At 33.4% G+C, this 25855-nt stretch overlaps 1 protein-coding gene across 2 annotated transcripts; it reads right to left on the reverse strand.

The window, feature by feature from the left end:
* Positions 1-56: 56 nt before the first annotated feature.
* Positions 57-25562, reverse strand: LOC115445417 (hrp65 protein-like). 2 transcript variants are annotated; one of them, XR_005112923.1, is made up of 13 exons: positions 25386-25562; positions 25125-25299; positions 23325-23681; positions 23068-23253; positions 22679-22900; positions 22303-22604; positions 22110-22218; positions 21876-22030; positions 21583-21805; positions 21333-21398; positions 1612-1652; positions 1229-1288; positions 57-121 (listed from the first exon to the last, which is right to left on the reverse strand). XR_005112923.1 is itself a non-coding variant. In XM_030171678.2 (11 exons), the coding sequence occupies exons 2-11, from the start codon at positions 25296-25298 to the stop codon at positions 19144-19146; spliced, it is 1917 nt and encodes a 638-aa protein (XP_030027538.2). In that variant the 5' UTR covers position 25299; positions 25386-25562; the 3' UTR covers positions 16047-19143. The 2 variants fall into 2 exon arrangements, 1 of the variants encoding a protein (XP_030027538.2); XM_030171678.2 differs by lacking the exons at positions 57-121; positions 1229-1288; positions 1612-1652 and adding an exon at positions 16047-19266.
* Between the last annotated feature and the right edge of the window lie 293 nt (positions 25563-25855).

Raw genomic sequence — 25855 nt, forward strand, 5'->3', positions numbered from 1 at the left:
TTTTTGCACACAGTAAAATACCCTATTTTCGATACCACCAATAAGAGAATACTTACTATCTATTAACGAATGACAATTTTCCCTTCCGACGCAATACCTGACGCACCAGGCGCCTTCCGCGCTGTAAATAAACAATCATCATTAATTGAAAATCATCAAGTCAATGCTAAATTACGAATATAATACGAAAATAAAGAGGGTACCATATCGCCAAAAACACAAAACCAAAACTTTAATAGAAATATGCTCCCCTAGTTTGGCTATTAAGTTTCTCCACTCTAAGTTCGAAACATTCTAGTGCGTAAAACGGGGCATAGGACCATATTATTGCCTCGTACTCGAGGAAATGGTAATTGTGTAAATTAGGTTTAATATTCTATTACGACGTATAGCGTGAAACCTCATTATGAATACAAATATAAATATTTTTTTGGCCTATATGGTACAATCTTTTATCAGATTCAAGGTTTTTACATCAGTATGTGTCTGTCGGGAAAAGAAGACAAAAATATAAGAATCATCATTTTAAAATATATCTGAGAACGAGCGCGAAAAGGTATATTGGAAAATCTGGAACATTATTATGACTAATAAAAACCAACAATGTCTAGCATGTCATTTTAAATATATTTAAGAAACTATTTTACCAAGTTGTCTTTCAATATTCACTGAAATTTCATTTTTCATCAGTGTTTTCCAATGTACCAAATTAATGCTCATCTAAATATAAAAAAAAAATTTATTATACAACATGAATTCGGCTCGACAATTTTCGCATTTTCGAAGTATTACGAAAACGAATAAAATAGACGGGAAAATATTAAAAAACGCCAAAAATGACGATTTTTACATCAAATTCACGATTACAAATATATGTCGAGACGTATTCCGGAACCTGTGTTCACCATAACATAATCCACCGTTTAAATATTTTATTTTATTAATATCTTTGATAAGTAATAACGAATGCAAAAAAAACATTGTAGATATGTATAGGGAAAGAAATTATCCCTTCGATTTGATTGTTTAATTTCTTTCTCAGTTCAGAGGCCCATTTTCACTAATACTTCATGAACAGACTTCCAAGATTATGGTCTATTAATGCAATAGTTTTATAGAGTTCGCTTTATGGCTGTTTTATGCAGGCTGTTCCAAACATCGGCTTCTAAATCAGTCTTGGTGAACACAGGCCCGCGTTAAGTCCAATTTAAAAATAAAGATCACATACCTCCTACATCTTATTCAAGCAGCGCTTTAAGTTTTCAGTCAGTGCCAATGCCAAAGACATCTACAAACAGAAATTCATTTTCAATTATTGAGTCACAACACTTTCAGTAACATTATGATTATTTTATCCGTATTATTATATGCCATAATTTTTCATACAAATATGTACCTCCTAAAAAGACAAATTGAACATTAAAAATGACATCAAGGATATTACCATAAAGTATAGTGTATGTTTTAAAGAAAAATAATGTTTTATCAGAGGCGTAGATTACCTATGAGGTATATTTTTATTTATGTATTCTTACGTAGTAGAAGAAGGTTCATAATATTATTCAAGTAAATATAGGTTAAATAAAATTATGAAAATGAATTTATAGTTACCTGTATATGAACCTGGACAGCGTCTAACTAAAAACAGAAACCTGTAAATACAATAAAACCACATTAATATTAAATGTTAGATTATAGGCTGAGAAAAATATGTTTTAAATTTTATTTTACAGAATTGCAACAAGATTTTTAGTTGGAACCAAAACCTAAACTGTTATTGACTACTATTAAAAATGTAAACGTTTTTATAAATTTTTTTAAATTGTTTTTCTGGCCTACAAAATGCATGACATTACTTTTAATGATAAAGGGGTAAATAATAAATATTTTTAATGTAGTATTTTTGCGCTAGTATTAAAATTAGTATCCTTCGTGTTTCTTAAAATCATAAATGCGATTTTTTTGACCCATAATATATAATAGGACTAAATTTCTTCAATGAAAGTTCTATAATCTTTGAACACAATATTAGCTCCATTCGTCAAGTAATGATACCTAAATCCATCACACACATATGACAAATTATTTTTATGCAGTTTTTCCATAAATATTCTTTCTTATATCTACCGATATGTATATAGTAACATAATTCAGTGAAAATTTGAAGCGCCATACTAGGTATATTTCCGAATTTGTAGAAGTTATTTTAGCAGAGCTATACCGGTAGAGGCAGACGGACCCCACGTACGCAATGTTGCAACTCTTCCACGTTAATGAACATTGTGCACATTTGTCGCATGTATACAAGGAGCACTCATTGATGTAACTGGAGTGGCGCATAAACTACAAGACCAGGGCTAAGTTTAGGGTCGTTTATGGATGCAGTTATTGACGCTCGTATCAAACGCAGAAAAGGGTTGTTACGGCACAACTTACACGGCCGCACTGTTGGGATTGCGATGGTACAGTAAAACGGGCCACGACGAAGGGTCTATATAATAAATACTATTCATACTGATAACCTTTTCGGTCTACATACCTGATATTACTTACTAAACGTAATAAATAAAACAGTAAGAAATGATATCCCTTTTATGTTTTAAACAGTTTTCTTGCGTTTAAAACCGCTGATAAGCATTCTTTTATTCTGGTACCGATTTCAAGTGACGATTTAATTGGTTTGTTATGTAAAAATGCTATTTTCATGGCACAAGTTAATTGATTCAACGTGCTCATATTTCTTACTTAATAATAATATAATATTGGCATTTCATTTACAAATCAATTATATCATTTACGCTCATTTTGAAAATGTATAGATAGATTTTTGCGCTGTAATTCGACTGCGAGCGCTATGCCGCTTCCTAGTGGGAGACTAGGGTTACCGCCTGTACTTAATAATAAAGTATTGTACGTTATTTCGGGCACTTGTACTCTATACTTTATAAGAACAATAAAGTACGCGTATATACTTTATATGCCATGATTTGATTCCTCTGGGATTGTTCGTGATAATTTTTGTATTATGCATGTCGTTCCCACCTCTAGTTTTTCGTAGACAATTTAAGGTAAAATAAAGCGTTACATATGTAGCGTACGTGGGCTCAGTATGGCTCTACCCTTAGTGTGTCATATAATATGTTGCATAAGCTGCATTGTGGAACCAGTGTGTCTGTACCTCAAAAGTTTATAAGTTATCAGTGTACTCATAGTACCCATGTCCCACATTCGCTCGGGGTGTTCCCCTAGATTTTCTAATATTAGTACCTAATCATTTGTACGCAATAAAGTATTGTCAAAATAGCGTAGCAGATCGAATCTGTTGGTAGACAAAACCACCAAATAAATTCAATCGATATTTTAATACTAAGGGTATCTCACGGGAGTACAAAGCAACAATAATTTTCTATCTCACAACCGACCTTATTACATGCACAACTTGCATATAGCAATTACAGATTAGAAAATTTTACTTTTGTAATTATCTTACAAATTACATTCATAATATATTTTGTAAATATATTTTCCTATTTTTGAGATGGATAGCAATATGGGTTCATTATCTCATGCTGTGGTGATGGCTAATGTGTTCTACGAGGCGCGGGAGCTTATGAGCCTTCCTACAATTGGAGACAGGTCGCTAGCCGATACTAGTCACCTTGCAGTTACAATCGGGTCTTAATGATTAAGGTGCCCCACACCCAAGATGAGACCGACGACATGGTCATTGAGGGCGATTTAATTTAACATTCTCTGCATGAAATATGAATTTGGGCTTTATAATGATTTCTTAAATTTATGCAACTATAAGACATCGAAATAAAACTATTTTACTTATTATGATTTTTTTATTTATTATGATTTTATCGCAAAGCTTCGAAGACTTGCTGCCTTTATGGACGGTCCGATCTAACTAAAATGAGCTCAGTCTTAAAGTCTGACAGTCTTACGGACTCGAGTCAGCGGAACCCGACGTTTTATGATGGGTCCTAATGGCCGGTGACCCTAGCATAAACTTAGCTGCCCATAGCGCTCTGCAACAAGAATAAGGTGACACGCGCCCCAGTGAGATATCCTTAGTACTTAGATTTGAAATCTTGCGATGAGCTCGTTGATCAGTGTATTGCACATTGACAGCTTCCGTGGTATAATTTATTTATCTCCTTAATCCAAATTTTGGGCTTTAGCACAATTACAGCCTCTACTTTTTAACTTTTTCGAGGCCGCTAATATTGATGGCCTACCATTAAATATTGTATGATCACTTATCATGATTTTGCATGAAAAACAGCTACAACTATAGGTTGTTAAAATACACTAAACGTTTAGCAAGATCTGTTTTTCATTTCTGTCCTCACGGTACAGATATTTGAGTGCAGCGCAAATGATAATAATTATAAAATTATACGAATACATGTCATGATTAAAGTTGTTTCATGTTTTGAAGTCAGTGTAACTCCATACAGTAATATATCATTAAACTATAACAAGCTATATCATCCTTTGGTATATGTTTTAACGACTATTATTATAGGTACTGCTGCATATATAAGAAATACATATATAGCAACTAAGACTTTCTGGTTGCAGCATTATCGGTAAAGGAATAAAAAATAACTTAATTATTCTTACCATAAACTTAAATCAGTGTTCTGTCCCTCTTTGTCGTATGTCATAAAATATGCGAGCCCCAAGTGTGTACACACTGACAAATCCCATAATACTGTGTATGACCTACATTGTATATAAAATATACCTAATATAAAAATCGTATTCATTACATTTAATACTATCAAAGCCTCGAAAAAGCTAATATGCTTAACATATTTTACAAATCAGATAAATTCGATTATAATATATTTTTGCGTCATGGTTTATAATGGAAACATTATATAGAGCACGATAATTCTCTCGCTTAGTCTTTCCTGAAAATATTTATTTATCTATACAACATAAGTACCGTAGCTTTGTTTTCTCATTTGATATAGATCATTTTATTATTTATAATTTTAATAGAAAGGATAATATTTTCTTATTACATATAAATATGAGAACTTCATATTTTTAAACCATCCTGAAAATAAAAATAAATTTCGCATTATTGGGGTGTTCTATAAGAGCATCACGATATGCATAAATTTATTAATATTCAGTACGCATGAAAGCTGTTCTCCGAGCTGTTCTTTTCTGTACTATAATTTACCTATAAATGCTAAAGACACAAGTGTCAAGACGCATCCAAAATATTATTATGATATCAGTGCTTAATTGAGAACTTACCAAGTTTGGAAAGGCTGTAGAATATCTGAGAAATAAGCACGGTCGACTGTTTCATTGAAGAAAAAAAGCAGGCGGTTCTGGTTAGTGGTGGATCATATCTTCTGGTGCCAATGTGATATGGATCTTCTTATATTCTTCTGGTTCCTTCATGTATTAGATTACAACTGTCTTTTGAAAAATAAAAATACAAACCAGAATGCATTAACAAAATTGAAACCAAACAATTGGATATTGCCTTTAAAAAGGGCCGGAAGTAAGTCAAGTTTGATAAATGCGTGTTTGCTTGAAGACACTATTTACTATAAAAAATAGGAACTAGGTAGAAAATTGTATTTTTAAATGCGAACATATATTTGAAAGCTTGTCACCGACCCATTATAAAGCCTAAAGAAAATTTATATAAGCTGAATAATTTTACCAGCCAGTGGAATAGTAATATTACTGCATGTAGCAGAAAAGTTGAGGAAAAGTAAATAAGTAAAAACTTGGAATATTTAAAATTTCGTTCATCTGTTTGTGACCGAAGACAACATTAGTGCACAAAATGATGGAACATCTTCACGAATGCTAAATCATTAGAACTTTAGATGCATGAAATATGACGTGTAGAACTTATATCTCTCTCTTTAGAACAAACGAGTCAATCCTCAAAAGCCACTAAGTCAAGACATATGATGTAGAAAGGGTTACAGTACACACATACCAGATAGAAAGACAATTATTCAAAGTTTTATCCAAGTTTTCCTTGCGTCAAAATGAAGACAATGTCAATAAAGTTGATATAACCGTAGTCGCCTCGCCCAAAGTAGCACCGCTATTTGGCAGAAAATAGATGTTAGATGATAGCCTTCGTTTAACGACAGTGTTAACGACCCACTTGCCACCAATTATTGCTAATTTTCTGGCCTTTTACTATGAAATGGTGCCCCTTACGAGACCTCCATATGAATGCCTTCTCTCTATATCACTCCATCTATCATGGGGTCATATGGCTAGGGAACAAACTTCATGGAGTGAGATAAATGGAAATGGAGAGACTACACAATGCTACTTTTTCTAATAAGCAGATATCGCTTTTGCAATATTTCATGTTATTCAAATATTGTTACTGGTTGTGTATGAACAATAACGACTCGATGTCGTTGTCAAGCGTTTTCCTCGCGCCATGTGAACATATTCATTGGAGATACAAAGTGGTATTGCAGTTGTTGTGTTCCGAGGTGGCTAAAATTGTGACCGTAGACACCGATGGTGTAAGCTGTTAGACATAATTGGATCCTAAAGCGGCATTGTGTACTATTTACCTCTAAAAAGACAAAATAACGTACCACAACCGACAGGACCGATCACAACTTATCGTGAGGCGCTACGCGAAGAATACACATGGTTGTGTCCTCTTGACGGGCAAGCGTATTTTATCGCTAGATCCTGAGCTGTACAGTGATGATGAACATCCTAGGTTGGATTTTCGCAGGCTTCATCAGCTAGTGCCATACCATGAGGGAGTATAAGGAGGATAGAAAACATTATGCACTTAGCACGATACGTGCATATGACTCGTAGATTGTAGTAAGAAATACAAAAAAATATCTTTATGTTATTCCTTCAGCAGCTAGGGCAGTGAACTCATTTTATGTTCAAGGTTAGCTTTAATTTGTTGAGTTTCAGCCCAAAGATTAGGCTATCCCGATACTAGTACAAATACAGTTGCATTTTGTTTGTTTATGGCTTCATGATTGAAATGACATACGTTTGCTCAAAAAATAAATCGTTGGACCTGAGAAACTCAACAAAAACTGATTAGAAATATTTTCAGCCAAAAATTTAGAAATCATAAACGTAGTTAATGGTAGGTATATAGGTCGTCGCAACATATTCTTTTATAATTGAAAGTGTTACATCTGCAGCATCGTTGTAGAAACCCTGTTAAATTAAAGATTTAGTAAAATATATACAATACAGATATAGAAACACTAGTTCCTAAATAAAATGGATTTTCGATGGGATGGAATGGGGTGAAGGAAATTAGAGATGAACTATAATGTGATCAAGGGAACATTTTTTAGGAATATATATATTATTGTATACCATAAATTCGAAACAGCCCAATTAGATTTTGGTGTAAAAGATCACATAAAATACAATAATAATAATAATGAGAAATCACGCGGAATTGATAAATCAAGCACACCGCCTGCGCCGCCGCAAGGAACGATCGGGACGTGTGTGGGACCGCGGGGAAGATAGTGCTTGTATCAGTCGGGTGTAGTAGTAGGTGTCAGGGAGCGACCGTCATGCGCCGAATTGTTATTAGTACAAAGCTTAACGAAAGTTTAATATGTTTTTGGGATAAAATACAACATATTATGTTAAAAATTTAATTGAATTGTGCTACTGATTCTCGACAAACTAATTTCGGGTTTGTAATAAATAATGTTGTATACAACACATAAATAAAAGGATGATATAGTGGAATCCGTTTATAATGACATCGAAGGCAATTGACAAACTGGTGGTTTTGTGGTAGTGGTTTTACTGGTGGTAGGTCCCTCACGTGTGAGGGTCCGCCTGGGTAGGTACCACCGCAATGTATATTTCTGCCGCTAAGCAGTAGTGTGTAGTCACTGTTGTGTTCCGGTTTGAAGGACATTATAGCCAGTGTAACAGCTGGACAAAATGAGACTTAACATCTCACGTCTCTGAATGGCGAGCGCAGTGGAATATCCAAACAATACTTCGTAATTCAAGGTGTTGGATGGTGTAACTCTACTGATTATGGACGGTCGTATCGCTTACCATCAGACAAACGGCAAGCTCGTCTCATAATTCAAGCAATAAAATAAAAAAAAAACACGTTATAATAAGCGGACGTCATACAAAGCGTATGGTGAAAAGAAAAAAAAAATTTTATGTAAATACTTATGTATTTTAAAAGAGAAACATAGCATATTAAATCCAAATAAAAATTGCATGTAACAAGTACGATACATGTATGTATGTAGGTATGAAAATAATAATTTTTAATTTTTTAACGAAAATGTCAAGTCAGTTACTCACTAAGATTCAAAACAAAAACAAGCCACGTGCCGAACGTCGTCGGAAATCAACTAACATTGCCGAAGCTGTAAAGAATCATATTGGTCATTATAAACGGACATGATTTTAATATTGAAGACAAACAGACATAATTTACATATTAAAATGGTTCATAATAAGCGACATGTCACTGCAAGCGAAGTTATTATATCCGACGTTTTTTACAAAGAATTTTATATGAAAACCAAATTTCGTTGTGTAATTATGTCATAATGTGCGGTTGGTCAATATAGGCGGAGTCATAATAAACGGATTCTACTGTTAATACAGTAGAATCCGTTTATGCAATTATGTTTTGCACTTTAATAAGTGCACTGTGGTTTTGCGAAGCTAATTATCTAATATCATTTTAGTACTAACTGTCGCTGGTTATTCTCAAGTTGTTAATATTATATTGCACTCATGTCTGCACAAATACATGATATGTATAGTTAAATATTGGCTCTTACATGAGTGAACCCAGTTTAAGACAAATAAATAAAAACGTTATACGTAAAACAATAAATAAATCCAGAAGAGAACAAATATTTTAAAGTATTGCGATTGGAGCAATCTTACGCTACTAAATACTGAAATCTAGAGAATTCATAAGTTCAGTAATACAATTTCAGGAAAATTACTATTTACGGTATTAATTTACTTTATAATTTTTTAAAATTTTTCACCAACATCTTAAAATACCATCAGAGATACTTGTTGTATGAATAATAAAATAATAAAGAAAATCCATGTTGAAAATGAATTGCCTTTTTAGAAGTAGGTTAATCAACATATTAGAAAAAAAAATATTTTGTTAAATCATGCAAACATTTGTTACCTAATCTGCACATTAAGCTTCGTATTCACTAAAGGACAATAGATGTGAAACCAAAGTATACAACAGCATGCATTACGTTAAATATACTTTACAGGTGCACCGTGTATTGTTGCACCTCTTTGCATGCGACGTTGCGCCACGTTGAGCAACCGGAGATGCTCAAAACACCCAATAAATAAGAGGCTTTAACTTTGAAATACCCAATCCACAGTTAGAGTAACCAAATCAGTTTTTCGGATACTACAAAAAAGGGTGCAGGCAATGGTCTGAAAAAAAATCGACACATCCTTAACTCATGTTACGCATTCTGCCTCAGTCCGCACATCACCCCTCTGTTTTTCTTCGCTGCCAGATTTTTTTATTCATGATTTTAACATCATTCTTGCAAAGGGTAAGGAATAATAGTATATCGCTACAAAATCAGTTAGCAATTTCAACATCAATATACACTTGGATCCCAAAATCGCCAGATCTGCGTTATTTTATGAAAGGAAGTTATTCTTTTATGACTACAATATAACTCCAAGACCCTTTAAAAGATCACATTTTACCACCTTCAAAGACCGCGTTAACTTGTAGAGATCCATTTGGAAATAAAAAAAAATGGTATAGATCCATTAAAAAAAAACAAATACTTTATTATTGTTATAACGTTGTTAGTCGTGTTTTTATTTTTATGGACGCTCATCTATCAATGGAGGTAGTAAATTCTAACCTGACTAGTATCCAGCCAATCTAAATTGCCCAAGTTATTTTTTATCCTGAAGTCAAGCCTCATTAAGACCTTTCTTCCACGGAGATGTTTATGAGCTACATTCATAGTTCTCTATAAATTCGGTGTTAGTACCCGGCGCTATCCGAATTCGAATATATTTATCTGGAACCATCGAGTACGCTTTCCAGTAACTCCAGCAATGAACATGTTCTATATTATATATTTATTATTACAAGAATAGACGAAAAAGAAGATTTCAGTTACATCCGTATATTGAAGTTATGTTAATAACTAGCTTTTGCTTGCGGTTCCGGCTGCGTGGAAATTTTCCAGAATAAAAGATCCGCAATTCATCATGACATACATTCTTTGTAATTGACAAAAAAACGCACGTCAGATTGACATTCATCAATTAATACTAATAAAACTGTATACGTCTGTCATAGTTATACAATGTTTTGTCTCGCTTCCTCTGTCTGTAAATAACATTCAACATGGAAAAACAAAACATCGGCTAACTACTATAGACGGTAACTGCGTTCATGAGGAAGTCGATTTATAATAGACGATCATTTAATGAAAAAGACAGTAAAAACTATTAAGTTGTTTGAATCGGCTAATCGACCTTTTTATTTGTTTTGCGACATCATAATATCTTTGTTTTGCACGTCACGCACAATGACCCGACTACTTACGGGCTAAATGCGGAAAAAGGAGCCGATAACCTAATATCTTTGTTTTATATTTTTTCAAAAATGTGTTCAGTAACCGCATGAAATAACGCAATTTATTTAAATTTGGTAATTACAAAATAATGGTGGTGCTATCATAGGCTAGCTATAGGATTCTATGGAACAAATTTTCTTAGACAAATAAATGTCTAGACAGATACTGAAAGCTTCAAACGCGTTGACAAAATAGCGGTGAACAGCTCACCTCTGTATCTATTCCCACGATCAATGCGCTTCGAGCTGTCACTGCGTTCACACCTGTTACTACCTAAAGGACAATGCCCAAAACCAGGCTATCTTTGCGTCAGTCATGCGTCTTAACCAAATAACCATGTAAAATCATAATTTTAATTATTACTTCATTTGTATTTATTTCAGTCATGAGCAAATAGGGGTTTTAAAGATATGAAAAAAAAAAGTTGTTTAATTGTTGCAAATCAAACACCGGATAATTTACTGCCAATATGGCGAATTGATACCAATTTATAACAAATTCCCCTTTTAAATGGAATAAAAAAGTTAATATGCACAATAAATGTGACTGTACTTGAATCTATAATAAATGGATTAAATATATTATTCATTAAACAAAAATATTGTTATAAAAAAATATATTTTACTTAATAATTATGACCAAACTCCAAATAGCTGGTAAAAAACGATAAAATATTAATCCTTCTAAAAACAAACAAATGGCGACTTGTACTTGCATTGACAGAAATACTAAAGTCAGCTAAAACATGCCTGGACTTTATTTTTAATTAAATGAATATATGGGTACTGATTTTTATTACACTGCCAACTGAAATTAATGACATTTTGACACTAGATTTGTCTGAATGAAAATATTTCATTATTAAAATATTTTACTTAAGATCGGAGTGTTATTCTTATGTATTTTAATGTTGAGTCGAGAAATTCACTGTTTAGAAACAAGGTGTATAGCGTGTGTTCCGTACTTTGAGACGGAAGGCTTTTAGTTAGCAGCACAATGTCATATAGAGCCTAGACCCGGGACAGTTAATCGAGACGGCATATCCCGGCGGTGTATTAACTGCACCATTGCGGTGCCACAGCAACGATAAGTATACTTAGTCTGGCCATAAATACTGTTACACTTAATTATAAAAAAATATTACATTTGAATTTCGAATCTGTCATTTTTATACGATTGTTCATTGTGTTTTCTCATTTTGGCGCCAATACATTGTAAAATATTTTGCGATATTAAAATGGTGTGGGGTGATAAAGAGAACCGAATCGCTGTGATAGCATTACACAAAGTAGGTATGGAGCCAAATGCAATTTTTAAAACTCTCCATACACTTGGTATTAGTAAAATGTTTGTGTACCGGGCTATTAATAGGTACAATGAGACCTCCTCTGTTTGTGACAGAAAAGATCTGGCCGTCCACGTAGTGTTCGTACGAAAAAGGTGGTCAAAGCAGTAAGGGAAAGAATTCGAAGAAATCCTGTCCGAAAGCAAAAGATTTTATCTCGGGAAATGAAGATAGCACCTAGAACCATGTCGCGTATTTTAAAAGATGACTTAGGACTTGCAGCCTATAAGAGACGCACTGGCCATTTCTTAACTGATAATTTAAAGAAGAATAGGGTGGTAAAATCGAAACAACTACTGAAGCGGTACGCAAAGGGAGGTCACAGAAAAATTTTGTTTACGGATGAGAAAATTTTTACAATTGAGCAACATTTTAACAAACAAAATGACCGTATTTATGCTCAAAGCTCTAAGGAAGCTTCCCAATTAGTCGACAGAGTGCAACGTGGACATTATCCGACTTCAGTGATGGTTTGGTGGGGTGTTAGCTATGAAGGAGTGACTGAGCCATATTTTTGTGAAAAAGGTATCAAAACATCGGCACAAGTGTATCAAGATACCATTCTTGAGAAGGTAGTTAAGCCCCTTAACATCACCATGTTCAATAACCAAGTATGGGCCTTCCAGCAAGACTCGGCGCCGGGTCATAAAGCTCGGTCCACGCAGTCTTGGTTGGAATCGAACGTTTCGGACTTCATCAGAGCTGAAGACTGGCCGTCGTCTAGTCCCGATCTTAATCCGCTGGATTATGATTTGTGGTCAGTTTTAGAGAGTACAGCTTGCTCTAAACGCCATGATAATTTGAGTCCCTAAAACAATCTATACGATTGGCAGTGAAGAATTTTCCCATGGAAAGAGTGCGTGCTTCTATTGATAACTGGCCTCATCGTTTAAAGGACTGTATTGCAGCCAATGGAGACCACTTCGAATAAGCTTTTTATATTTTTAATTGTTTTATATTTATGTATTAAACTGACACACTGTAAAAGTAATAAATGTTATTTGCAGTTAACAATTTTCTTTTTTCTTTATTACAATATTTATGGCAAGACTAGGTATTTCTTAGACAAGCTATCCAGTTTGTAAGTTATGTAGATTATTTTTAACCTACCCACAATGTGGGAAAAATCTTGCAAAAACTAAAGAAAACAGTTTAACAATAATAATAATCTGAACATGTTTACTCAACTTCTACATTATATTTTAGGTTTCAAGGCTTGAATGAATTTGTGCTGCCTGCTGGAGATCAGTTAATAGAGAGGTTCACAGACAACAGCAACATGACATGATCCGACCAGCACTGCAAGAAGTCATTCACTCACTTCAGCACTATTATAGCGTGTTGCGGCCACATCAAGTTCTTGTTTGTTTTCTGGGAAGCCATATCTATCAAAAATACACATCTATATAAAAATATACATCGGATTTCGTATTACTTCTTTTATTTTTCTTTTCCTATGATAAGTAACTATTAGCCTAATCAGGCTGTGAAGTTAGTTCCTGGGTTTCTGTTCGATTTCCAGGCCAAGCAAGATTTTATCTCAGTGTTTCTAACATGACTTGCCTGGGATCGGAATCCTCCAAAGAGAGTTGGCGTCTGACATAAGCCCGATCATAAAAACTAAGCTGAATCTATTCTGCAATATGTGTTGACGCCATATTGAAATGAGATAATGGTAGGTGAAAATAAAGATTAAGTTAATCCACGTAATAGAATAAGTCATAAGTCAGAAAAATATGTACTTACACAAATGCTCAGTGGAAAAACTAATATTCCGCCATACTATTTTAGAAGTTTTATTGGAGCTTCGTCTCATCAAATATGTTAATACCTATCAGTTTCTTATAAGGGCGATTAAAGCTAAGTGAAAAGAATGTCCAAAAATTGTTTACTTATAGCAATATCAAGTAGCTACTGCAATATTGAACTTAACTAGGCACGTAGGTACTTTCTACCGTACATTATTGCAGTCCATACTTAACCTCAAAATAACCGAGTTATTAAAATTCTGATTACTCCGAACTCCCATCGAATATCCAATTGTTTTCAATTTGTATAAGATTTAGGATATATTCCCTATAGTTTAGTGAAGGTTTTGTACAGACGCAAGCGTAGCCCAACTTTCATACAAAAATGGGCATTCTCCTTTATACTGTTTAAAAATGTCTTTAAATGCGTACAAATCGCAAATAGTGTGATCTAAAACAAATATTAATAGTGTCACCTATCACCGGTATTTTACATTATTTATAGTTACTTCCTGCAATATAAGCCCGTTAACATATTTCTTTAAATATATTAATCTGAGTTCGCCATTTCTTTTGGGTCGCCAGTTTATGAAATCAGCATTTCTTAAAAAAAAAAGAAATGGGAAAAAATTATTAGCAATATTTTTTACTATACGGTAAAAGATATATATATATATATATATATATATATATATCTTTTACATACACATTATATATATATATATATATATATATATATATATATATATATATATATATATATATATATATATGGGGATATCTAGGAAATAAAAATTTATTTTACGAACTTAACTTCTCATGTCTCAGGATGGCGAGCGCAGTGGAGTACCAAACAATATTTTATAATAGGGTACCGGACTCATTTTTGTTCTTTACTATTATCAAATATTTACATAATATAAATTATAACACAGAAAGAATTATTAAAATCCGGTAAAAAATCAACAAGTTATAAGTCTTTGAATTTCGGTGGAAGGGGTAATTAACAAGAAACAGAAAAGAGACGAAATATCCGCATGTGACGTCATCGGGAATTACGACGCGTGCGAAAAAAAGAGAAGAGCGATATCCCCACATCGCGCCCACTTCTGCACGTTACAATATTTTAAATATGAATTACTCGCTCATTTTGTAACCAAATGTGATGCAGTTTTCGCAGGAGTGCTTCTTTTTCGTATTATTAACCATTACATATAGAATAATGTACAAAATCAAGCATAGGCCGGTCCCCTATTCAAGGTGTTGGATGATGTTTCTACTGTTTATGGGCAGTCGTATCGCTTACCATTAGGCGAACAGCAAGCTCGTCTCGTCATTTAAATGAATAAAAATAAAAAATAAACTACTTTTCAGACGCAGGCGAGAACTAAAAAGTGGCATTTCATATATACTAATATATAACGCTGAATAGTTCGTTTTTTGGTTAGAATACACTAATCTCAGGAACTTATGAATCAACTTTGATTTTTAACTCACAGGAAGCTACATTACGAGTGCTATAGGCTACATTTATCCCGGGAAAATATTCATCTTGGAAATCTTTTTCATGCGGGCGGAGCCGCAGGCAAGAGTTACCGTCATATAAGAATTGTATCGGAAAAGAAACTCTTTCGCCCACCGCGACTATTAACAGGTGATTTTTGTCTCGAACGTGCGAGTATCGTAAAATATGTTGCGAATATCGGTATGAAATGACTCTTATAATATTGTTTAGGTCAGGGTGAGTCAAGGGGCAACTTTTTATGCTATATAGCTCCATCTAAATGAGGCCCAATAATTGAAAATAAAACTTAATAATAATAACTGAGAAACACCCTTTAATTACAACATATATTTTTGTGATTATATCGTTAAATCGTTAAGATACAAATTTTAAGTTTATTATGTTATTTTACGTGGCCCCCTTGTGGCAGGGGTGACAGTTATGTGCTATGGAGATGTCGGATTACACTTTTTGTGAGACTTTTCAATTAATTTTATCCTGGTCAAGAAAAAGTGTTTATGTTACGTTACGTCAGGCAGGCGAGCAATTCTGCAAAATACTTAAAAATATTTCCGCAGACCTTATAAAGGACTGAGATATGAAAAGGTTGGAATAAGGTTCTTATATCTTATATCAATTCGTTTATAATAAATGTCTTATTCTCGCTTATGACACATAAAACATTTTCTTTCTTGACATATCTATATTTACTTTGTTGACATTTTTATTCGCTGTGAGAAATATCACAAGATCTCTCATAACATTCCCTTCTAACGAAAATGTTTTGAGAATGTAAAAATAAATTAAAAAATGCATTTTCTTTATGTACTAGTATATTCATTTAATATTATAATTTTAAAGTTAAAATTTGCACTCAATTAGAAACTACACAGGCATCGTATTCACTAGACAACATGTGACGGAACCATGTATAACAGACGCGGCAATGCATGACATAAATATGCTTCACGTACACATTATATAATAGATTATTTAATTTAAACCAAATTACAAATTAAGACAGTAATTTCAATATAAAAAACATGCTATACATCAATAGTTTCCTAATGAATAAGACGGGGCTTTACCCTCTACATAATCTCCAAGCACAAGTAGACGTCAAAACGAACATTCCAATCTCCTTTCAAGCAGATTTTTTTTTATCTTATTCAATACGTACCATAACGAAAAGCAAACATTTATAAAGCAACTCATTAGTTCTTAAGTAGGGTAAAAGCTCCAAGAATGTACAAGTAAAAATAATAAAATTCCCGGAACATAACAAAGGGTAAAAACGTAGTAAATTTTGTTTTCTAACTATCTGATATTATTAAAACAAAGGTTAAGTTTTCAGTTCATTCCATACACGAATCAAAAATCTTGAATGTCATGAATCCAGATTTGGGGCCTATAATAGCTACACAGTTGTATAATGCTTAATGAAGATACAGATAGTTTAAACCTGGGAGCATAAACCAAGCATCATTTAATACTGACCCGGTAATGGTAGAGGAGTTAATTAAGCTTACATCCTGTTCCGATTCAAACGTGTTACAAAACAGGAAGAATGGAACCTCTCAGGGTTAACGAAGCGTTAGATTGACAAGTGCGTTATACATATTTTGATAAAAGCGTGTTATATTGATATTTTATACGTAAATGATAATACTAGGTATGTATAACTTAGGTTAAAATGTGGCGTATCAATCTATATAAACTATCTCAATTATTTAATTACAGTTATATTTAGTAAAGAAATCGACAACCGCTTCTCAAAATTTAAAATGAATCGTGGAAATAATTTACACATTGTTGATTTTAGACGTAATAAATATTATAATTTCTTAATGAGTTATTTAATACAATTCGTTTTTTTTACTATCGAACTTATAAGCTTTAGTTATTAAGTAATAATAGGCAAATAATCAGTTCATTTTATTTTGCAATTAACATTTCTTAAAAGTCTGCCTATACAATAATTATCTGTAAGACAGTTAATAAAACGAATTGTATGAATAGGTTAGATTGATTTCAAAGTTAAGTGCCGTCACTACCGCGTTTGTTCCAACTTCTAAATACGATAGTTATTTAGTATCATTTTTACACTTAAAAAGTATTAATTATTTAAGTATAAGGTTATATACAACATACGTTGACAGGCATGGATATTAGGAAAGTAAGAAAAAATTAGATCGTATTAAACGTATATAAACATACCATAAGAGTTTCGAGATCCTTTCGTTATGTTACATACTGATGCAAACCGACTGACTAATGCAAACGAACGGCGCCTGTAAAAGGCTCTAGTTAGCTTGAGCCTCGGGGTCAGTAACTAGGTGTATTCATGTTAAACCACAATATGAAATGAAACGTGGCACAAAATTTAAACGCACGTTTGTAAACGATATCACATAGTGCATGTTTTGTAAGTTATAAATATTCTTTAAAACTAAAATTGATCATTATCCCAACTTAAACAAATACTTATGAATGAGATAAGCACACATTCAGATTTATTAAAAACTGCAAGTACATAACTCATTATCATTACAGATGGCTAAGTTGAGACCACCAACAAATATATAAGTGCAAATAAATAAAATGCAATGACGCTTGTGATCTCACATACAAATTATGGTGGTTTCGGAAACATGTAACTAAGTTATTTGTGTAAATAATTACTTTACTTTAAATTGTAATTCTGTAATATTATCAAGTGTCAGAATGTTAAGAATAAAACTAAATTTACCTAAATACTTATATTACAGAGAATTCTCTACATGTGTGTGTCAATTTACTTACAGACGTATAATTTTAGTAATACATAATTTTATTGCAAGAAATAGTCTTCAGTTAGCCCAAATAAGAGACATCATAATATAAGCGAATACTTTTTATCCTTGTCGCCAAATAGAATCATAAAAACTTTTATGATTTTTAATAATATAAGAATTTCGTACATTACACCTGATTTCAGCATTTTCTCTTTTATCCATAAAAAATATTAATCCTAGGGTTATCTTCACTCAGCACTCAGGAGAAAACCGAGTTATACGGGGATGTTTTTTTTTCCGAGCACATTTAGATGTTCAGGACCAAAATCTAAAGTATTACAGACATGAAAACAACTCCCCAGAAACTTATCAATATTTCACCGTGTGTTATGTGTAATTTGAAATTTTCAAAGTTTTTCACCACATAGCTATAAGAGTCAAACCTTGTTGAAAACCTATGAAAAAGTAATTAAATTATCTGTGGAGTAATAAGGCTTTATGAAATATAATGTCTACTACCACACGCAAGCAGTTGCTGTATGTAGTAATGAATTGTTTAAATCAATATGCGAAATTTTATTATATTCGTTGTTTCTGTTTTGTAAAGCGCAGTGCAAACAGACTCTTTTTGACGTTTGAGACAAAATGCTGAATTCTACGGTAGAGCGGTCTCATGTCGATCCTCCACTCGTTCTTTCGGACAAACTCACCAACCAAAAGGGTCGGGGTTTTATGATTGGTAAATTAATATGTTTTTCTTTTATTAATTTATTCTGAGACCGATTCAAGTTTCAAAACAATACAGATTTTATTATTTATTAAATCATGCACGAAATCTGAAAAAACATACTCATAGATATTTAGATTTTAGCCTCATATGCCCTCGAAAAAAAGTCACCCGAATATAAATTAATTACTGATAGGACCCACCCCTTTGCTTTTGTACCGCCAACACGATAAAAATTGGCGCATCAATGAATTTATAACCTCGGAATCTATTTTGAATAATATGTTCCTTGGACAAACAGTTTTCATATAAATCCCTTATTTGTAACTAACCAACGACCGAAACAATATATTTCGCAGTCATCCGCCGACGTAAATACGAATGCAACTCTCGCACAGTATTCCGAGCAAGTTAGAACCGACGACGTTTATTCGGGTAATCGTCCATTTGGCGCGGTCCCTCCCAACCGCGGCTTGGCGGCATGTCCTCATAACTTCCGCGGGCCATGTCGTACTGGTCTCTGAAGCCTCCATCCTAAGTAAGCAACCACAACACTTTCCAATAGTATCCACTTCCATTTGTAAACAACAAAAAGATTATAGAAATATCATTACCCCTTCACATTGTGTAAGTACCACCTGGAAAATTTTACCCAATTACATTATAAAACTTTTGTTTTATAATACACAATGTTATACGTCTTCGTTGGATCTTGTTAATATCCCGAATAAAGCTATACAACTACGTAAATCAACTTCAATATTATTTATCAAATATTATATTGCCTCATTTTATATTAGTTATAGGTCATGAACAATTATTTTTACGAATAAAATTGCGGACATAGAAATAGTACACCGATCGATGTCTGTACAATTTTCTTTTAGATATGAGGTGTATGATGTTTTTCTACGAATATTTTTAATACTGTTATATTGATATAATAAAGATATATTTATGATTGAACACATAAAACTTATTAACTTGACTAATATTATTAACTTTTATCGAATACATTGTCCTGTATTCGAATAATTCTTTAAGATTAATGCTTAACCGTTATAATAATTATAATACGTGTAATAATAATTAGCAATCCGATGCATTTATATAATATGTCTATGTGACCAATATCGTTTGATTTGTATCAATAACCCTGGAAGGAAAACAATAATATGTACTTAAATGCAATTCTAGCTTACAAGAAAATTCAAAAACTAATAGCAATATTTTTTTTTGTCACATGTTTCTGCCGTAAGTAAATAAAAAGACGGTCAAGAGCATGTTAGGTCAAGCATAGTGTAGGGTTCCGTAGCTGTTACGACAGTGCCAAAAAATGTATAAATAATTATATGCCGAATTCTTCACCTGCAAGTTAATTTCACGTTTTGCGGTATTTCAGTGGCTAAAATGAGCTATTAAGCAGTTGAGCGTTGTAATTTGTCAAAATTTTTAAAATTGTATTTTTATATATTTTTTTTGTTTATTTAACTTAACGTAATGATCACAACTAAATAGGTATACTTGTATTATTCAGTTTGAAAAATAAGCATTAGAGCGAAACTCAGAAAAACCAATATCCTCTTAGTCATTTTAAAATAATATATTGGTACTGAAAGAGTGAGTAAATATCTTATTATTAAAAGACTTATCTTTTAATCTTTGGTGATAGACCTAGCACGGATTTTATTTGGTTATAAAATATCTCAACATATTTTAATAACCTGCCCATAATTATCTAGACTTAACATTTCTGGTATACGGATATATCAATTTGCGATTCAAATGACAAGAAGAACAGACATGACGAAACTATAAGATTCTCGTTTTCTACGGAACCCCGAAAATGCATTTTTTTGTCAACACATTACGGTAATAATGAGACTCAGTTATAATATTAAGTACTTATTGTAAATCGGTTAATATTGTGCAGAATTTGCATAATTCAAGTTGAAAATGTTTTTCCGTCAAATATAATGATAATATATGGTCTTGGCGTAGCAAATAGAATCATTGTTTTAGAATGAAAGCACATTTGCATTCTCCATTAGATTCAAATAAAATAATTTAACATAATTTCATTTGTTGATAAATGGGAAATCAAAATTAGACAAACTACGTGCAATATGAAATAGTAACAATATACATTTTACTTAATTAGAGTCTGAAGGATACTGAAGGACACCTTTTTAAATTATTATAAAGAATATGCTGTTTTCTATCAATGCGTATTAAAATAGTTTAAAGATTTTTTTTGCCCACGTTTAAAATCTATTTGTAACCTGTAATGGATCATATTTTCTCTCACCAATTCTCCACGAATTCGCATAGTAAGCTTTCGTCACATTATTTAAAAAAAAATGGCAAATATGTTCTAAAATCAATGTCATAAGTATTTGCATATGAAATAATTCCTGTGTAACTAGTGTTTAATGATATATAAATTATTTTCCTAGATTTTATAACATTGTTCTGGAGAGTAAGGATAAAGTAGCTTAGGAATCACGTTAAGTATAAAGATTAATACTTTATTTTTATAAAATAATCGTGTGTAAGAATCTGTTTAAGATAGGATGTATAGAACAAGCAGAAAAACTTACCATAGGTTGTTGTTGGTCAAACATGCCCTGTTCTTGACGGTCCAACATTGAATTTAACCGTTGTGCCTATAAAGAAAAGTAAATATTAGAAAACGTCTAAATCAGCATTAACGGAGTTTTGGATGTTTATTTGAGTGACCTATAACGGTTAAAGAGTTTTAAATTTTACAGGTGCCTATTTAAAAGCGACATCAAACGAAAGTGTTGATTCGATGAATTCGGTAGAGGCAAAGGCACATAAGTGTGGTACCTGCACGAAGAGCGTGTTCTCCTGCTGGCGGCGGCGCAGCTCGTCGTCCTGCAGGCGCATGCGCTGCGCCAGCTCGCTCTCGGAGCGCTGCAGCTGCGCGCGCTCGGCGTCGCGGCGCTCGTCGGCGGCGCGCTCGGCCAGCTCCCAGCTGCGCTTCTGGCGCTCGCGGTCCTGCTCGCGCTGGCGCAGCTGCTCGCGCAGCAGCTCCGTCTCGTGCTCGTACCTGAAACGACCCGCAGGTAGTGATTGCTCGCATCACTTCCCGAGCGCTCACTGTTCCAAATAATACTCACTTGGCATATTCCATCTGGGCCTCTAATTTCTCTTCTTCGGCGGCCAGTTCCTTTTTCAGAGCCTCTTCCTTTTGACGATGCAGTTCGTGTAACTGCTTCCATCTTGTACCATATTCATGTTCAAAACTACCGGACTCCGAAAATCTGGGTCCGAGCTGCGCAATGATTTATTTTTGTAATAAAATTAATCAAAACAATTTAAAAACTAATCATAATGTCACAATGTGTACTTACCTCACGAGCTCTTAAAAATTCTGGGTGTTTCTTGGGCAAATTCTTCTCTGGGTAACCATCAAATTCATCTGGTTCCTCAAAGCTTTCCACAATCACTGGTCGGAGGGACCTTTAAAAAAAATATTTTCTTCATACACATGTTAAAGAAAAAAACCTAAAAAATAAGTTTGTATTTGGGTAATAATATACTTACGACGTTAAAAAGAAGCATTTATCAGTACAGTTACGGATGGCAGCCAAAGCGCTAGGTTTGCGCGCAAATTCAACGACACCCTCGCCCAAGGTTTTTCCCCTTTCGTCTACTCGAACATATGCCCTTTCGATTTTTCCAAATATTTCAAAGGCTCGATAGAGGAGTTCATTGGACACGAAAGGCGGCAAATTCTTTACTCGCACGGCACTGTTGTGCGGCGCAAACCTAACCCTTAAAGTTCTATTTCCTCTCATTTTGCCATCCAACTCACGTTTTGCTCTTTCTGCATTTACCCTATAATCCTGTAAAACAAAGAAATTGAATCTTTAGCAATTCACAAGTTGTAAAAAATAGGAATATGTAAAATATAGCATACCATCTTAATAAAACCAAAGTTTTTTTCTTTGTTCAAAAATAGTTCTGCTGATTCACCAAATGGAGCAAATAATGCTTGAATTTCTTCCTCTGTTACATCATTTGTGAGGTTTCCAATGTACAAACGACTTCTTCCATTAAACTTTACTTCTGGCTGATCAATCTGTGGCAGGTCAATGAGTGGCCCAGCCAAGTCTTTTAACTTATTGGCCAAAATCATTTCCTGCAAAAAAATAAGTTCACAATGTTAAAATGGCCACAACAATTATACAACATTAAACAACAATTTATATATTTATTTATTTAAACTCTTTATTTTACATCAAATCATATAAAAAAGTAAATATACAACAGAGATACTCAAATAACATTACATTCTTTAAAAAATACCTCTCTCATAGGTTGTTTGTCATGACCAGCTTGGCCTCTTACACTGTTGTTTCGTTGTTGATTACGTGCTGGTCCTGCACCACCGCCACCAGCTCTGGGTCCAAATGGCGTGTTCCCCTGCTTGTTTCCATAACCAGCTTGACCTTGGTTCCACTGCTTATTTCCCCAGAAATTACCATTTACATTCTGAAATTTTCGACATTATGAATATTTGCAATTATTTGTACACAGAAATGCAATAGTATATTTATCCATACCTTTTTCTGTTGCTGAGGTTGATTATTTTGGTTGTTCTGATTCTTATGATCAACAGTCATATCTTTGTCAACTTGGTCCTGAGATTCCACTTTGGTTGGAGTATTCTGTGGAGGCTTCTGTTGTTGCGTTTGTTGCTGTTGTGGCTGCTGCTGTTGAGGTTGTTGTTGCTGCTGAGGTTGCTTCTGTTGAGGTGTGGTTGGTTGCTTTTGTTGCTGGGGTTGTTGTTGATTTTGTGGTTGTTGTTGCTGTTGTTGTTGTGGTTTGGCCGGTGGCTGGTTAGCAGGCTCAGTTTTCTGCTGCATAAGTGGCTTAGGTTGTTGCATATTTTGCTGTTGTGTTTGATTTTGCTGTTGATGCTACAACAATAGTTCATGCTTTGAGATGCAGAAAATGTTGAATATGCATTGTTCTATTAGTTTCATCTCCCATTGGATAATTTTGACATTGAAAAGTAAAATTGGGATATTTGGTGAGAATAATCATTATTCATGGATGATTTTTGGCACAATCTTAAGAGAAGTAGAGATGATAGATAGAGATATAAATTACTAATATGTATACTAAATAGAATTGAATTGAGTAAAAAATAAAACATTTTCACAATAGCCACTACTACTAGCATTTAGCTTCTTTGTTGTAGTACATCTAGGTATAGGCATTTAGTTCATAAGAGTGCTTGTTATCTTGTGTTTGTTACATATTTGTATTTTAATTTTACTATGTATTTATACTTTATTGACTATTTTGTTTGTGTGTTGTGTGGAATTAAATGTTTATTATTATTAATAATGTCTATCACTGACAGACTCAAAAAACATACAGACAAAAGAAAAATCAACTTCAGAAACCACTACAGCCACTAAAAAATAATTGAAGTATACATATTCATGCATTATACTTTTTACAATTTGTGTTTTATTTTTATATAAGTACTAAATATTAATTTGGAGTTGGTGCCTAATTACAATTGAACATTGTTTTGTTTATTTGTTTGTTGCTTAGTTTGGATGGCAACTACCACACACAAGGTGTTATAACCCACCATAGTGACCCACATAAGTGTGCTGATCTCGGAACGCGACACGTTCCGAGATTAGCCTGTGTATAATCGGTTCCAACAGGCTGGCATAATTGTGTCGACTGCCGAGGGGTAATTAATTATCTTTCGTCAATAGACATTCTATTGGAACCAACTCTACTTACTATCAGGTCCAGTGGGATCACTTTACCGAGCCCATAAAAAAAACGGATAGCTAGCAATAGACAAACAATCTAACTCAAAAAGAATCATTTATATCAGGCCAGAATATTAACGCAGAACATAAAGAAAATACGAAGAATAGATAAACGTTCTTCTTTTAATCTATTTAAAAACTATCAAATTTATCTAGCGTCCTTAATTAGTTTAGTATTGGATGATAAAAGAATTGGTAGAAAATTATTGCTGGAAAACAAGCATTCATTAGTCATATTATACCGTAACCATAAAAAAACAAAATGGATTTGGATCGACTTTTATTGAAGCACATCTAATTCGCAAACATTTCTCCTCATATAAAACGTCCTAATTTTATGTCATAGATTATTTGTGGATATTACGAACATTATTTTGCCGCAAAATCACCCGCGTTCCGAAATAACCACGCGTACACAAGATGGCGGGTAACATTCATACGGCACAAGAATAAGTAAATGCATAAAAAAATCGATAAATTAGTTTTAAATGCCTTATTTTCAACAAGATGCCATTGAATCAAACTAAGATAACGTTTACTATATACAGTTATAAACCTACTCACCTCATTGCTAGGCCGTTGACCTCCTACACCTTGATTTTGGTTCCTCTGATTATGCTCAAATCTTGAATTACGAAATCCCCTATTATTTCCACGACGCCCGCCTTGCCTTTGGGGTTGAGGTGGACCACCAAATCCTCGCTGATTACCAAACTGATTCATAGCTTGCATTTGCATTCTGGAACAGTAAATGAAGTGAAAGGCACCCGCAAATACTTTAACTGGAAATTGTAGGTAGATTTACTAAAAAATATGTAAAATTACCTTTTCTGAAAATATGTAATGAAAATAAACGATTATTACAAATAACGTAAGCACGTAAATACGCAATTCACATACACCACACAAGCCGTATAACAATCGACGCCCGATGTCGATAGCTTTGCGTTGGTAAATGGCAATCAAAATGTCGGCATTTCCGACTTACATTAACTCTATTTGCTCTATGGTCACACATATCCGGATGAAAATGATATTCTCAATAAGTCGATTCCATTATCAATTTAGATTATTATATAGTTTTTATAGTTATAGAATATATATTACATAACATATTGTTATCAAGATTTTGGAACTGTTAATGCATAATCACTGGAACAGGTGTAACAAGTGCATATCTAATTTTGCCTGTTATAAAACACGCCTAAGGGATTTTTTTGCTTGCTATTTAAGGAATTTAGGGTAAAATCGAATTTATTGCCTAATATTTTATGACTCCAATGTTTTGAAGGAAA

This window comes from Manduca sexta, chromosome 24, assembly GCF_014839805.1.
Source record: "Manduca sexta isolate Smith_Timp_Sample1 chromosome 24, JHU_Msex_v1.0, whole genome shotgun sequence".
Classification (NCBI taxonomy): Eukaryota; Metazoa; Arthropoda; class Insecta; order Lepidoptera; family Sphingidae; genus Manduca; species Manduca sexta.

Excerpts from the sequence above, each read along its gene's own strand:
- LOC115445417 (XM_030171678.2), bottom strand. The coding sequence starts at position 25,298 with ATGCAAATGCAAGCTATGAATCAGTTTGGTAATCAGCGAGGATTTGGT. Across the intron at positions 22,605-22,678 it reads ACTTTGGTTTTATTAAGATG|GATTATAGGGTAAATGCAGA; the intron begins GTATGCTATATT and ends TTTGTTTTACAG. Across the intron at positions 22,219-22,302 it reads AAATGCTTCTTTTTAACGTC|GTCCCTCCGACCAGTGATTG; the intron begins GTAAGTATATTA and ends TTTTTTTTAAAG.